At 47.2% G+C, this 16,462-nt stretch overlaps 1 protein-coding gene across 2 annotated transcripts in view; it reads right to left on the minus strand.

Moving 5' to 3' along the window:
* Positions 1-16,462, minus strand: part of LOC143956691 (uncharacterized) — a 138,056-nt gene that overhangs the window by 57,658 nt on the left and 63,936 nt on the right. For both annotated transcript variants that reach the window (XM_077466889.1, XM_077466888.1), the window contains 3 exons: positions 15,263-15,298; positions 13,397-13,432; positions 2,546-2,821 (listed from right to left, as the gene is read on the minus strand). In XM_077466889.1, the coding sequence (XP_077323015.1) occupies positions 2,546-2,821; positions 13,397-13,432; positions 15,263-15,290 (340 nt within the window). In that variant the 5' untranslated portion in view covers positions 15,291-15,298. The remainder of the gene's footprint in view (positions 1-2,545; positions 2,822-13,396; positions 13,433-15,262; positions 15,299-16,462) is intronic.

A 16,462-nucleotide genomic window follows, 5' to 3' on the forward strand; every position in this document is an offset into this window, starting at 1 on the left:
GGTAACTGCACCCACTTCCGGGCTAGCTCTCTGCGGAACGGGGCGTACTTTACGCCCCGTTCCGCAAGCGCCCGCCCCCTTCAGCAAGTGCCCCGCTGCCTGCTGGGAAACACACAGCTCCCAGAGGCAGCGGGGACCGTCCGGATTGCGCCGCGCGGCTCGCGCATGCGCAGTAGGGAACCGGGAAATGAAGCCGAAAGGCTCCATTTCCTGATTCCCATACCCAAGATGACGGCGGGACCCGGCAGCCGAGCGAGCGATCGGCTTCGGGTGCCGACATCGCGGGCGCGCTGGACAGGTAAGTGTCACTATTTAAAAGTCAGCAGCTGCAGTATTTGTAGCTGCTGGCTTTTAAAAAAAAAAAAAAAAACGCGGAGTCCCGGTGGACTCCCGCTTTAAGCTTTGAGGTGCACACCCTAATGCAGTGTTTTTCTACTCCAGTCCTCAAGGCCCCAACAGGTCATTTTTTCAGGCTTTCCATTATTTTGCACAGGTGATTTAAACAGTTCCACTGCCTTAGTAATTACCGCAGCTGTTTCATCTGAGGGAAATCCTGAAAACATGACCTGTTGGGGCACCTTGAGGACTGGAGTTAAGGAACACTGCCCTACTGCAATAGGATGCAGACAGCTATGAAAATATGTGAAGGCCCAAGAATCTGATTGCACAGGTTCTAACCTATGGAAGATACTAGAGATATAGGATTCAATTTGTTGATGTAAATATCTAGCACCTATACAACTGAAATATACATTTTTTTCGTGGACTGGCCTTAGAAAATGGCAGCATCTTTTCCTACATACTCACCATTTCTCACTAAACATGGGAAAAGCATGTATTTACTCATAGATAGCACCAAGGAAAACTCAGTGCAAAATATATTGTCTTGCTATTTGTTGCTTTAATTAATTGATCATTTCTATTAGTAAAAAGTGTAACTTTTGTGTGTCTAATGCCGCGTACACACGTAGCCGACTATCTAAGAGAAGAAGAGAAGAAAAGTCCGGCGAGAAGACCCCCGAAGACGGAAGACCCCCGGAGCTGTGCAATAAACTATTTTAACCCTGTGTTGTGTTTTTTTAACTTTATTTTACAGGTGAATGGGTAGGGGTACGTTGTACCCCATACTCATTCACATAGGGTGGGGGGCCGGTATCCGGGGCCCCCTTATTAAAGGGGGCTCCCGGATTCCGATAAGCCCCCTGCCCGCAGACCCCGACAACCAACGGCCAGGGTTGTCGAGAAGAGGCCCTTGTCCTCATCAACATGGGGACAAGGTGCTTTGGGGTGGGGGGGCCGCGCGGCCCCTCCTTCCCCAAGGCACCCCCCCCATGTTGAGGGCAAGCGGCAGGGTACGGCTCAGGAGGGGGGGAGCTCGCTCGTCCCCCCCTTTCCTGGCCGGCCGGCCGGCCGGGTAGCGTGCTCGGACAAGGGCCTGATGTGGACCTGGGGGGGACCCCCCGCCGATTTTTTTGCCGTTGGGGTTCCCCTTTAAGTCCATACCAGGTGGCGGGGCCAGCGACGCATCCTTCGTGGGCCCCGCCTACCTGGAGACGTGCTCAAAATGAGTGGACTTTTCTCCGGGCGGGAAAAGTCAGTTCATTTCAAAAGTACGGCGGACTGGCATACGCACGGCCGGATTGTCCGCCGAAATGCAAGTCCGGCGGGAATATTGGAGTGCAAAACTACTTTCTAAGTCCGCCGTACTTTCGGGTAAAAAAAAGTACGCCTCCTTGTCCGGCAGACTTGAATTTGCCAGACTTTTCCACCCGATTGTTTGATCGTGTGTACGTGGCATAGGTGTTCTTTTTTTGCACGTAGTGAGCATTAGATATATTTTTATAATGCACATTTAAATATTCAGTAATGATTCTGTAAGCAATTAAAGAGGAAGTTAAGGCACTTTAAAAAAATAAAATAAAATGCAATCTGCAATGATGTTAATGAATTGTGTATTTCCGTAAATAGAAAAGTGCAGCTAAGAAAGGCATAATTGCAAATATTAAGGATCTTTTGTTGCAAATGGAAACAAGAAGCTACAAGCAGTAGACTGTAGAAAACTGTCTATTTATCTGTGTTTTATCACTTGTCTTCACAGTGAATACATTCCTAGTGTTTGGACTAAATTGCAGAGGGGGTTATGTTTTGCATAACTCCCAACTGTCCCTGATTTGGAGCAATGTCCCTCTGTCCCTTATTCTTCCTTATTTGTCCCTCATTTTGGTCTGATCTAAATAGTTGTATATAAAATGCACTTTTTATCTTTCAAAAAGTGTTTCCCAGTGATAAACATTTCATCCAATTTCTAAATTGTTGCATTTGTAAATTTTAAAAGCCAATATAAAGGAATTGTAGTGGTAAAAAACAAACACTTGTGGATTTAATTAACCTTTATTTGGGGTTAATTCTCCTTTAAAGGGGTGTGGCAGGGGGAGTGTCATATGCCTACATACATTTGCTAGTAGATGTCCCTCATTCTCATCACAAAATGTTGGGAGGTATGTGTTTTGTACAAATGAAGAGTTAAAAAAAAAGTTAACCTTACCAGTTACAAATATAGTGATTTCCTTGCTTCTGGTAGATTGATGACTGACTTCCCAAAATTCACAGGCATAACTTCCAGCATTGGTATAATCCAGACTTTGGATTCTATGCATATGTGTGTTATCAGTCTGGATATAGTCTGAGTCCTTAAAAAAATTGAAGTATTTTCTCTTATAGTCACCCAAGGCATTACACATCAGAGTCACATTTTCTCCTTTCACATACACTCTGTAGTCAGGTGACACAGTGAGGACTGGATGCGCAACTGTAGAATCACCTACAAAAGAGGCTCATTAGTTAATTCATTTGTAAATCTTATTCCCATAGCTGTAATTTGCAATGTTGCTCCATGGAACTTAGCAAGAAAGTGTTTTCATTAAAACGTATTCATATGTAGCCGTGGCTCACATCACTGGTATGTTTGACAGCAGGGACTGGCTACTATCACTGCTGAATGGCACCATTGGCCATCTGCAGGACTATATGGAGCCATAGAGAGAGCTAGTGGAAAGCTCCGCCCACCACCCAAGATCACAGAGAGAAAAAGAAAACTAAGCTGCTGTGGATTGTGGGAAGAACAGAGCCTGCTGGGAGCAACTATTGTGGGAGATGTAGTCCCAAGACATAATGAGCCTGTATTACAGATTAACTCTGGGACTGCATATCTCAGCATTAATAGCTCTGTAGAGAAGAAAAAGGTCTGTTCCCTGGCTCAAGGCAGATGAAACTGTTAGTAAAATATTTTGTCACTGCATCAGGGATGCAGAGAGGCATAGTAGCAGACATCTCCTGGTACATGAGAATGCCGCTGTTTCTGAACAGTGCTGCCTCCTAATCGTTGGAGGGAACACCACTGTTGCTGATCATTGCTGACACCTGATCATTGGGAAGATCGTTAGTGCCACTGACTTTGCTGAGCCACCAAACGAGAACAGAGGGAGACCAGCTGTCACTCCAGGAGTCGGTGAGAGTTTGGTAGCCAAACTCTACTGCACACTATTAAAAAGGAACAGCATTGATTGCTTGGGACACAGTGTAGGCGCCTATACCTGGGTTCCAAAAAGCGTATCTTATGCACTCCTATGCCGGATCTGGGCCACAATGTTGTTATTGCTTCAGGCTGCTGACCTCTCTGCTCTAGTCTTTCTGCATAACATATTCTGTGCCACTTTACTCTGTACATTAATGTCTCCATATATCATTTTTTATTGTGTATTTGTACCTTACATAATGTGATGCATGCTGTGCTATACATTACAGACTCCAGATTGTTGCCCTGTATAGTACATAACTTGGTGCACACCATACATTAAATGACATGCTACTGTCAGCACTCTTTGGGGTTGATTTACTAAAGGCAAATAGTCTGCACACTGCAAATGCAGTTGCTATAGATCTAAAGGGGAGCATGCAATCAAAATTTTTAAAAAAACAGCAGTTTTGCTTGCACATGATAGGATGATAGAAATCAGCAGTGCTTTCCCTCGTTTCAGAGCTTCTCCTCTTGCAGTGCCCTTGAAGTGCTTTTGTGGGTACACTTGCAGTGCACAGTATATTTGCTTTATTAAATCAACCCCACTGTCTCTCTGCGCCAATGTAACAGGATCTAGCAGCAGTTGGCTGAATGTAATGTGGAGAACAATGATGCTAAATAAACAAAAGGCAGGAAATGACATGGACTTTCACTGTGTTGTTCATTTAAGCACAGGAGTATGTATTTTCGTACAATGTCCAGTTTACACAGACTGTGTTTTGCTAGAATGCTCCCTCTCTTGTGCTCCCCCTCCCTTCTCAAGCTTTCAGTTTTGCAACTTTTTGAGATATCTGCTGAGTGCTGACATATAAAATTACATTATTCTGTTTGCTGTTTTTTTTTTACAACATCTCACACCACCCCCTTTCTTATCTTATGTATAAAATAGAATGTCATAATAAACCTTGTTAAAACAGATGCTATGAAAGAATCTGACGCCCACTCTTTCTTTCTGTTTTATCTGTTCTCTGCAATTGCAAATCCAAAACAATGTAAAATTGATTTTTTTTTGTTTGCATAACCTACTTAGTTGCTATATTGCAACACCCATCATTTTGGAAAATCACAAAATGTTTTGATTTTTCTATGCTTCGCGAGACCTGTATGCCTACACTGCAGGAAAATACATGGATGTGTCTTAGAAAACGGGAGGAGTGGAATGAGATGAAGGGCCAGAGGTGTAACTAGAACCTTTAGGGCAACAGTGCAATAAACCATGAAGGGCCTCTGAACCTGACTGAGGCACTTCCCACTGATCCCTGGGCCCTTTACTCCCATTGTGGGACCCTTTATTACGGTCCCACAGTGGGCCACCTTCCTCCCACAGTGGAGGAATGCCAGAGACTAGTCGCAAGTGCGATATTTGCAACCCTAGTAGTTCCTCCATTGGTATCAGTACTTTTTTATTTTTGTTGTTTTGCTTTGGTGAAATATCAGGGGTCTAAACAGACCCGTGATGTCTCATTTTTGAGATAGAAAGAGACTGAGAACAGATTCATCAGTCCCTTTCTCTGCAGCTTCAGCTGCACATAATGAATGAACAGGAATGGCTCTGTATAGAGCTTCCTGTTCATTCATACACTGAGGCATAGTAAACAAAGTTTACTATGTCCCAGCTATGAATGATAAAATGTTTTTTTTAAATAGAAATCAGTAAAAACCACTGGCTCTATTCATTAAGACAAGAAAGGAGCTGGTACATTACACATTTACTGGCCCCTTCCCTGTTCTCCATCCTGGCAGAGGAGGGGCCAGGGAAGTACACAGGGACCAGGGGCAGCAGGACAGGGATAGGGAGGTAACGTTGCAGCTGCTGAATGTCTGGGGGAGGGAGGGAGAGGAGGAAAATTGGTCATTCAGTGGCTGCATAGAGGGATCGGTTCCTCTACATGTTGCTTCCCACACCATCCTCCTATCCATGCATATAGGTGGGCTGCATGGGCCCCCTGGAGCATGGGGCCAGGTCACAATCGTGATCCCTACAATCACTGTACTTATGCCCCTGTGAAGGGCCCTGTTCCCTGGCCTGGTGGTTAGCCCTGTTGTAAATCCACAGGGATGGTTTTCTTCCAAGTGGATGTTAGTGGGTAGAGCGTTCCATAGCCGTGGTCCTTTGACTGCGAATCTTCGTTCTTCCCTTGATTTGTACCGGGACTTGGGGATGAGGAGGAGGTTTTGGTTCCGATTGGGAGTGTAGTGTTTTATTTTTTCGCATGAGTATTGAGGAGCGTTTACTTGTGTGCATTTGTGGGTCAGGCAGAGGGTCTTGAATGTGATCCGATTGTCACGATCGTCCTGGCGTTTCGATTGCGCACGAGAGACTTACCCACAGAAGCTTGTTGTCGAAGACCCGTCGTTCTCCGTTAACGCGCGCTAGAGCGATCGGACGCACTCGCGTCGGCTTGAACGAACGCACGCGTGCACGTGGGGTCACGAACGGGCGCACGGCCGCTCGCGCACGCTGACTCATCGTGCGACCGTTTGGCGCCCTACAGGCTTCTTAAGGTCCTTGATCCAGTCCCTTCCTGCTGTCCAGTCTACAGCGTGTTCGGAGATCCTGCTATTCTATACCTGTATCTGCTACCTTGGTTCCTGTTACCCGGCTTGACCTTGACCCTGATCCGTTGCTGCCTGCCTACGACCTCCTGCTTGTCTGACTACGCCTCTGCCTCATCCCCTTGTACCACGTTGACCGCTACCTGCTGACCCGGCCTGCACCTGACTCCGCTGTTTCTACCTACCTGTTTGGATATCCTGTGACTGCTGTCTCCGCTGACGTTCGTCTGCCTGCCAGTCTACCCACTTGTGCCTGCCTACACCAGCCTATTGTCTTCAGCTCCATCTACTCGCTGTCGGTGTCCTGCTGCCCATCCGGACCAGCATCTACCTGCCAGGCACTTGTGCCCCCTGAACTTTTGAGCTTCTGTTACCACCTCCAGGGGTTCTTCAGCCAGGGGCTACGAGGGGCCGCTTCCTGCATTCCGGGCTCGCCTACTAGGTACGTGACAGTACTGGACAGCCATGTCCGAGCCTGCGCAGGGAGCCTCCCCCATGGACGAGCTTTGCCGCCACTTGGCCGGTCTTACCCAGGCAGTAAAGAGCCTACAGGAAGGCTATGGCAGACTGGAAGAGCAAGTCCAAGCGCTATCTGCTTCTCCGCCCATTGCTCCGGGGGCCCAGGCCCCGCCTTCAGTGGTGATGTTGCCACCTGAACCCAGGGTACCAACCCCAGAGCGGTTCACGGGTGACCGGAACAAGTTTAGAGCCTTCCGTAATTCTTGTGAGCTCTACCTGCAACCGAGGACCTTCTCCCTCGAGGCGACCAAGGTGGGGTTCGTTATCTCCCTCCTAACGAATGAACCTCAAGCCTGGGCACATCGCCTACTGGAACGCAAGGACCCATCCTTAGACACCTTGGACCCCTTGGACACCTTTTTTATGGCGATGTCTAGACTTTATGAGGACCCCCAACTCGCTGCAACCGCAGAAGCAGCCCTACACGTTCTGCAGCAAGGTCGCAGGCCGGGGGAGGACTATGTGTCGGAGTTCCGTCGTTGGAGCGCTGACACGGACTGGAACAACGCAGCCCTGCGATATCAGTTCCGTATGGGCCTGTCCGAGCCTCTGAAGGATGAGTTGGCACGTGTGGGCATTCCCGAAACCCTGGAGGCCCTGATAGACATTTCCGTTCAAATTGATAGGCGCTTGAGGGAACGCCGCCAAGAACGTTCTTCCACAGCTGCACGCCCTGTCTGGATGTTGCCACGGGTACCTAGCTCCGCCCACCCAGCTCCTTCAGTTCCTGCTACAGCCACGCTGGATCCCCCGGAACCGATGCAGTTGGGGCTACTCCGTCCATCGCTGACCCCAGAGGAACGCCAACGACGCCGGGTCAACAACCTCTGCCTGTACTGCGGAGAATCAGGGCACTTTGTTCGCACTTGCCCAGCTAAAATACGTAAGTGCCTTCTTGTTCCACCTGTTCCTTCGCCAGTGCTGTCCGAAAACTCCTCTCACCTGGCTGTTCCTGTTCTTTTGCAGCTCCCAGGAAGGACTATTTCAACCCACGCGGTTATTGACTCTGGGGCATGCAGTGGCTTTATGGACGTGTCCTTCGCCCTGAAGAACAGGATCCCCCTCAGACCGAGAGAGAAGGGACTCTCGGTATACCTGGCCGATGGGTCCGCTCTAGAATCAGGACCAGTGACTCAGGAGACTAGTCCCCTCTCCGCTGTCATCGCCGGGACTCACCAAGAATTCCTGTGCCTAGACGTCATCAAATCACCTCTGTTCCCCATCATTCTAGGCATGCCTTGGTTGAGGGCACATAATCCACGTATCAACTGGGCCACCGGAAAAATTGAATTCCCTTCGGTCTACTGTCTCCAGCATTGTTGCCCAACAGTTAACGGGGATTCTTCGGCCCTCCTCTGTTTGGAAGCAGATGAAGACACCCGACAAGCTGTGCCTAGAGAATACCACGACTTCCTAGACGTGTTCAGTAAAAAAGGGGCCGAGACCCTACCACCTCATAGGCCCTATGACTGCCCTATCGAACTACTCCCGGGGGCAGAGATCCCCTTTGGAAGAATTTTTCCTCTGTCTGAATCTGAACTGAGTACTCTGAAATCCTATTTGGACGATAATCTCGAAAAGGGATTTATCCGACCCTCTACTTCCCCGGCTGGTGCGGGGATTTTCTTTGTGGAAAAAAAAGACCACTCTCTACGCCCATGTGTGGACTATCGGGCGTTGAACAAAATCACCATCAAGAACCGTTACCCTCTGCCATTGGTTCCCGAACTTTTTCAGAGACTAGGCTCCGCTAAAGTATTCTCTAAGCTGGACCTTCGGGGGGCTTACAACCTCGTCCGTATTAGGAAAGGTGACGAGTGGAAGACTGCCTTTCGCACCCGCTTCGGGCACTTTGAATATTTGGTGATGCCGTTCGGGCTGTGTAACGCCCCTGCTACGTTCCAGCATTTTGTCAATGACATTTTTAGAGATTACCTTGACCTGTTTATAATTGTCTATCTTGATGACATCCTAATTTTCTCCCCCTCTCTAGCTGACCACCGGGTACACGTTAAGAAGGTTCTGACTCGTCTCCGTCTTCACGGCCTATACGCTAAGCCCGAGAAGTGTGTTTTCGAGCAACCGAGCATCCAGTTCCTCGGCCTGATCATCTCGGTGAGGGGAATTGAGATGGATCCCCAGAAGATCTCCGCAATTCAGGACTGGCCTGCCCCTTCCGATAAAAAGGGAGTTCAGCGATTTGTGGGATTCGTGTGTGGGGTTCATTAAGGGTTTCTCCGCAATTATCGCTCCCATCACCGGACTGACGAAGCAGTCTCAGAGGTTTCATTGGACCCCCGAAGCACAAGAGGCCTTCAAAACCTTAAAAGATTTGTTTATATCCGCTTCTGTCCTGAAACATCCCAATCCCGCTCTACCATATATCCTCGAGGTCGATGCTTCGGAGATCGCAGTAGGAGCGATACTTTCCCAGAGGCAGGGGCCCAAGTCCTTACTCCACCCAGTTGCTTTCTTTTCCCGCAAATTGTCGGAGGCAGAGAGAAACTACGACGTCGGGGATCGTGAGTTACTGGCAATAAAATCCGCACTCGAGGAGTGGCGCTATCTGCTGGAGGGAGCCACCCACCCGATCCTGGTCTATACGGACCACAAGAATTTGGAGTACCTTAAAACTGCAAAGAGATTGAGGCCCCATCAAGCCAGGTGGGCACTCTTCTTTTCCAGATTCTCATTTCACATCACCTACCGTCCCGGATCCAAGAATACCAAACCAGACGCTCTCTCCCGCATGTACAACCAATCGGAGAGCTCACCACCCACAGATACTATCCTCTCTACGGGGAACTTCCTTCTGCTCCAGGGGGATGTGGTATCCCAAATTAAGCAGGCTTCCATAGGCCTAACGCCTCCACCCGGTATCCCGTTGTCCTTCAGCAATGACCTTCTGTGGCATGAGAACAAGATCTTTGTTCCCCAAGAAGTTCGGACCCCGGTTCTGGCCGCCTGTCATGATCACCCATTGGCCGGCCACTTTGGGGTATTCAAGACTCTGGAATTACTCCAACGCACATTCTGGTGGCCTCGAATGAAGGATGACTGCAAGAGGTACGTGGAAGCCTGTGTCATCTGCATTCGGAGCAAAGGCAGCAAGTCAAGAGCCTGGGGTCTGCTAAAACCGCTGCCTGTTCCTGATAGACCATGGAGGATGATCTCCATGGATTTCATCGTTGAACTTCCCCCTTCAGAGAACTATTCAACAATTTTCGTTATAGTCGATAGACTTACCAAAATGGCTCACTTCCTGCCCATGAAGGGCACTCCCTCAGCCGCGGAGACAGCCAACACCTTCATTAAAGAAATCGTAAGACTCCACGGCATCCCCGCCAACATCACATCTGATAGCGGGGTGCAGTTCACCTCAAGATTCTGGAGAGCGCTCTGCAGAGCCTTAAAAATCGATCTTTGTCTGTCCTCAGCCTACCATCCTCAGACCAACGGCCAGACTGAGAGGACGAACCAGACTCTGGAGCAGTACCTCCGTTGTTTCTCCTCCTTCTCCCAAGATGACTGGGTCTCTCTTCTGCCTATGGCCGAATTCGCCTACAACAACACGGTCCACTCTGCCACCAAACAGTCCCCCTTCTACGCGAACTTCGGCTTTCATCCAGTGTTCTTGCCTGGCATTTTCCCTGAATGTTCGGTACCAGCAGTACAGGACCGTCTTAACTTCTTTGAATTAAACAACAAACTTCTACAAGAAACCCTGACCAAGTCTCAAGAGCACAACAAAGAAGTTTTTGACAGGAAAAGGAGGGGAGAGCTGGATCTCAAGATTGGGGATCAGGTCTGGTTGTCCACCTTGAACCTTAGACTGTCTTGCCCCTCTAAGAAGTTGGGTCCGAAGTTTGTGGGTCCCTTTCCGATCAAGAGGAAATTGAATAACGTGGCTTTCGAACTTAAACTTCCAAAATCCTTCCGGATCCATCCAGTCTTCCACGTGTCACTACTCAAACCCGCAGTCCCGGACCCCTTCGTTGACAGGATGACCGGCCCTCCAGAACCCGTGATGGTCAATGGAGAGATTGAATTTGAGATTGAATCCATACTGGATTGCAGGAGAAGGCGAAACCAGACTCAATTCTTGGTCAAGTGGAAGGGGTACGGCCCCGAGGAGAACTCTTGGGAGCCAGAAGCTAATATTCACGCTAAAAGACTCATCCGTGCCTTTAAGGACTCCCATCTGAGTAAGATGGCTCGGTTGGGCATCCGGAGGCTGCCCTTTGGGGGGGGGCAGTGTCACGATCGTCCTGGCGTTTCGATTGCGCACGAGAGACTTACCCACAGAAGCTTGTTGTCGAAGACCCGTCGTTCTCCGTTAACGCGCGCTAGAGCGATCGGACGCACTCGCGTCGGCTTGAACGAACGCACGCGTGCACGTGGGGTCACGAACGGGCGCACGGCCGCTCGCGCACGCTGACTCGTCGTGCGAATGTTTGGCGCCCTACAGGCTTCTTAAGGTCCTTGATCCAGTCCCTTCTTGCTGTCCAGTCTACAGCGTGTTCGGAGATCCTGCTATTCTATACCTGTATCTGCTACCTTGGTTCCTGTTACCCGGCTTGACCTTGACCCTGATCCGTTGCTGCCTGCCTACGACCTCCTGCTTGTCTGACTACGCCTCTGCCTCATCCCCTTGTACCACGTTGACCGCTACCTGCTGACCCGGCCTGCACCTGACTCCGCTGTTTCTACCTACCTGTTTGGATATCCTGGGACTGCTGTCTCCGCTGACGTGCGTCTGCCTGCCAGTCTACCCACTTGTGCCTGCCTACACCAGCCTATTGTCTTCAGCTCCATCTACTCGCTGTCGGTGTCCTGCTGCCCATCCGGACCAGCATCTACCTGCCAGGCACTTGTGCCCCCTGAACTTTTGAGCTTCTGTTACCACCTCCAGGGGTTCTTCAGCCAGGGGCTACGAGGGGCCGCTTCCTGCATTCCGGGCTCGCCTACTAGGTACGTGACACCGATCCTTTAAGGTTAGCCAGTGTAGGATCCCCAGGGAAGGTGAGATGGATTCCCAGGGTTTTTTTTCCTGTGACTAGTCTTGCTGCGGTGTTTTGGACGACTTGTAGGTGTGCAATCTGGAATTTAGGTAGCCCTATGTAGAGGGAGTTTGTGTAGTCGAGTCAAGAGTTGATGATTGTTCCTACTACTATTGCTTTCTCCTCTTCTGGAATGAAGGGGATGAGTCTATGTAGCAGGCATAGAAGATGGTAAGATCTCCTTTGACTACTGACCCTATTTGTGCATCTATTGACAATTCTGAATCGAAGATGACTCAGAGACTTTTGGCTTTTATGCTTGGGGAGATGGCCTGTCCAAGGATGGTGGGTGGATTCCATGGGGTCTTAGTTTTGAATCTTATTTTGGATCCATTGAGTTTGAGGAAGCTCGTGGACATCCAGTCATCTATCGATGTTAGGCATTTTTCTAATTCCTGAAATAGTTTTTTTTTGTCCGGAGTTGAGTATCATCCGCATATGAGTGGAAGCATAGGTCCGATTTGCTGATGATTTTGAGGAGTGGATGGATGTAGATGTTGAAGAGCAGGGATGACAAAGGTGATCCTTGAGGGACTCCATAAGAAATTGTGCGAGATTCAGAGGTGAAGGCTCCAAGTTTCACTGTCTGTGACCGATTACCTAAGAAGGAAGCGAACCATAGTAGGTCTGAATCTGTGACTCCTGCTACTTCTTTGAGGGGGATGAGAAGAGTGTTGTGATCCAATGTGTCGAACGCTGCACTGAGGTCCAGGAGTACCAGGAGACATGATTCTCCGTCATCTGCTGCTTCCAGGGCATTGTCCCATATTTTGAGGAGTGCCGTTTCTGTGCCATGGCCCAGGTGGAAGCCTGATTGCAGTGGGTCCAGGAAATTCTGTGTGTCCAGATAGAGTTGTAGCTGTTGTACTACTGCTTTCTCCATAATCTTGGAGATGGTGTTCAGGCTTGTTACCGGTCTGTGGTGGTTAGGGTCCAGGTTGGGTTTCTTTAGGAGGGGTTTGACTATGCCTTGCTTGAGGGCGTTCACAACAATCCCTTCTTTGAATGACTGATTTATGAGTAGAGTTATAGTAGGCGCCAAAATGTCGGAACATTCTTTCAGAAGTTTTGTGGGGATGATATCATTAGGTGATGTGCTGTCTCTGAGGCTTCTGATTATGTTTTTGGTGGTGTCAGTGGTGATCAGGATCAGCGAAAAATTTGGTGGTTGTGTGATGTTAATAGATGTCCTCACAGGAGCTTGGTACACTGGAAGTGGCACCAGCATAGCACCCTTTCATCACTAGTCATGCCATATGGCTCACTCTAGCCGGCAAGGGTTAAATTATACCACATATGGTCCTATTACACTACATGTGCACCTTACCCCTCCGTGTAGAAGTTGTTGCCCCAGCGCAGATTTTTTATATTTTAAAGTGTTGGTACAACTATTATTACAGCATTTATATAGGTTCTTTATACATGATTGGTAAAATAGTCCAAAAATGTAAATACTAACTGTGGATTGTACAAGGGGGTAAAAGTAAGTAAAACATTTGAAATAATGCTCAATAAGTTTTCCCTGTTTCATAGTTTACTTCCATCAATTCAGTGTTACTTTCAGTAGTTACACAATTAAATTAATCTATTATGTCCTCTAGGGAGAATCAAATGTGTAATATATATTATGATTGCTTTGTATGAAATACTGTTTATACATAAAATATTGAGTACAGCAATTTACCTCCAGGACTTATAAGAACCACATTTAAAACTCCAACTGAAAAGACAAAATTTTAAATATTTTATAATTATAATATTATTATATTATTATTTATTATTTATTATTATTATAATATTTATTTTATAACTGTTAAATGAATAGTATACAAACAAAACAACACATTCTATAGGGATAAAAGATGTATTGGTACAACTTTGTACAGTACGCAGTATGACAAATTGTTGGCATTTTGAGTATTCCAGGGCTATCTTTTTATCTCACAGGCAATGGTTATGTAATATTGCCCATCGTAAGATGATAATTAATTATGACCTTTTTGTCTTGTGACAGAGCATTGCCCTGCCAGGGTCTAAAAGGAGGTTGTGACCCAGAATTCTCAACAGGACGGGTTGAGGAGCCCCAGGGAGCTTGTGACAGGAAGAGGGAACTGGCTTTTCAGTTTCCTCAGTGTTTTCTAAAGTTTGTTTTGGGACCTGGAGTCGGGAGATTTCAAAGTGATCCGGGTGGGATGAAATCTCCAATCCTGGGTCCAGGTATTCAGAACAGCCAGCATACTAATTGGTCAGGTGTTGTCTGGGTTTTTAGTAACAACCTGACCATGGTTCTGGGCTCCACCCTGGCAGACAGGAAGTTTGGCCTAGATGTAAGGAGGGCTCCAAGGGGGAGCCAATGCAGCAAGAGGCTTCTAGCTGTGTGCACCAAGTTGGTCGGTGAACAGTCTGTAGGGCACAGACAAGGGCCTGGAGTGTAAGGCCAGGGCGGTGTCCTTAAAGTTCTACACTTGGAGTGAACCCCTTATAGTCTGTATTTACAAGAGTCTTAAAGCTCAACTCCATCTTTTGACATTCCTAATGAACTATGTCCCTCATTAACATGTGAGGCCGCAGGCTGTGCAACATAAACTGTATGTAACTGCGGCTACATACAGCATACCGCACTGCGTTTGAGCCAAGATTTAGCCGAGTCTTCCAGTCTCATACCTGGAACACAGTAGAGTCTATCAAAGTGGCGCTCAGCCATTGAGAGTATGCAATGTATTCTATCCATGATTACAAAGCTTCCTCATCGTTTTAACTGAATGGCAGAGTGCAGCTGTGATAGACTCTATTGTATTCTGGATATGAGACTGTAAGTCTCGATTCGAACCCGGAACACAGTGCGGTATCCTGAATGTAGCCACAGCTACATACAGTTTATATTGCGCATCCAGCAGTGTCGCATGATAGTGAGGGACATTGTTTTCAAGACGCAAACGAACTATGTCAAAAGATGGAGTTCAGCTTTAAGCTAGGTACACACTATTAGTTTTTTTTTTCCGTTTAACCCAGCAGGCTGAATTATTAAAAACGGAGGAGCTTGCTGTACTAATTGTACAATGTTAGTACTGTGATCTAAACGATGAGCTGCAACAGTGACATATTACATGTTACCCAAACCACAGACTTTTTTTTTAGAAATGGGAACAGTTTGCAGGTGGGAGGAATGGTAAAATGCACCTTCGCCTAAGTACTATCATGCTTTGACTTTGACCAAATGCACATACTTTTCCAGCTGTAGAATCTATTTGAGAGGAGTAGTTGGGTAACAAGATAGCCTGTAAGCCTGTACGTGTCCTCTGTTTGGGGGTTGTAAATATTGAGGAAGTACTAGATGGAACCCTCATTACAAAATATAAAACTCTGTAACTTCTCTTGTGCACTTTAGAAGAAGGGCACAACTGCTGTTAAAGTTCACTGTAGCCATCTGCTTGTTGATTAGATCATTTGGAACTTTAAACAGTAAACTGAAATATATGCATATGGAGCCATGCCATCTTGTCATGGCTTGGTGTAGAATACCAAAAGTAACCATTAGACCTTTACTCACCAATCAAAATGTTTGCATATGGAACCATACTGTTGCCTGCAGATGGGAATAATAGATTGAATACAAAATATTATGTATATACTCCTCAAATTTGTATATATTTTATAAAGCGTAACACCTTATTAGTCAGGTAGGATAGGTACATTTAGTTTGTGTCCATTGTAGTCAATGGGATTAAATTGTCCTGTTAGCAAAATTTTGTCTAGCTCACTGTACTCAGTGAGGCTGGAATTCGGTTTGGGGTTACAGTTAAGTGTTAGTGTAGGTAAATTTAGTCCAGCTCACTGTAATTAGTGGAGCTTTGTTTGATTGATTTGGACTGGTTTGTGTTCCATGGGGCTGTCTGATTGTTTGGGGCAGCAAGGTCTTCATCCAGATGGGCAAGATCATCGGCTAAGGGAAACTCATTTGCCTTTCCTGGGCATCTTGCCAATCGCTTGTCGAGTGGAGACCCCCGTTGGGAGGCTGGAGGGCCTGGAGTCACTGTTTGCTGCTGAAGGCTGACTGAGAGGACTGTCATCTGAAAATCTATTCTGGAACCACTGAGAGAGTAGCTGTCTGCAGGATACTGGTGGGAAACAACCATCTATCCTGAGGTGTTCTGTGAATACAAGCTGGGAGAGATCCTAGAGACTGGGTGCTTTCACATCTCTTATGTGCTAGAAAGTTAGCCCTGTGCTTGCTAAGAAGTTTGTCCTGAAGAGCATAGCTGATCCATTCTACAGAAAGGGGCTGTTGCTAAGACTGTTCACGAGGAATATTCTAACCTTCCTTGATACTGCTAATGCAGTACCCGTCTGCTCTGTGATACACAGGGACAGTTCTGATAGTTCTAACTTTCAAGAAGCAAGTTTTAGTGTCCTCAAAGCTCATAGTAAACTATCAGAGTATCCTACTTTACCAATCCCCATCCATGTCCAACTCTTCATTAAAAATCACAAGAACCAACAATCCTAGACTGTTTCTTGAGCCTAATAAGAGAAAATGTATGTGTGCCTGGCTTCCTGGAGATAGTGGGAAAAGACCTTGGGACCCTGCAAGCTGCTGGCCTCTATGGAGGTTCCACTACATATATACAGTATCTCACAAAAGTGAATACACCCCTCACATTTTTGTAAATATTTTATTATATCTTTTCATGGGACAACACTGAAGAAATGACACTTTTCTACAAATGTAAAGTAGTGAGTGTACAGCTTG

This window comes from Lithobates pipiens, unplaced genomic scaffold, assembly GCF_037356315.1.
Source record: "Lithobates pipiens isolate NorthernLeopardFrog02 unplaced genomic scaffold, aLitPip1_a1.2 Scaffold_4, whole genome shotgun sequence".
NCBI classification, from domain to species: domain Eukaryota; kingdom Metazoa; phylum Chordata; class Amphibia; order Anura; family Ranidae; genus Lithobates; species Lithobates pipiens.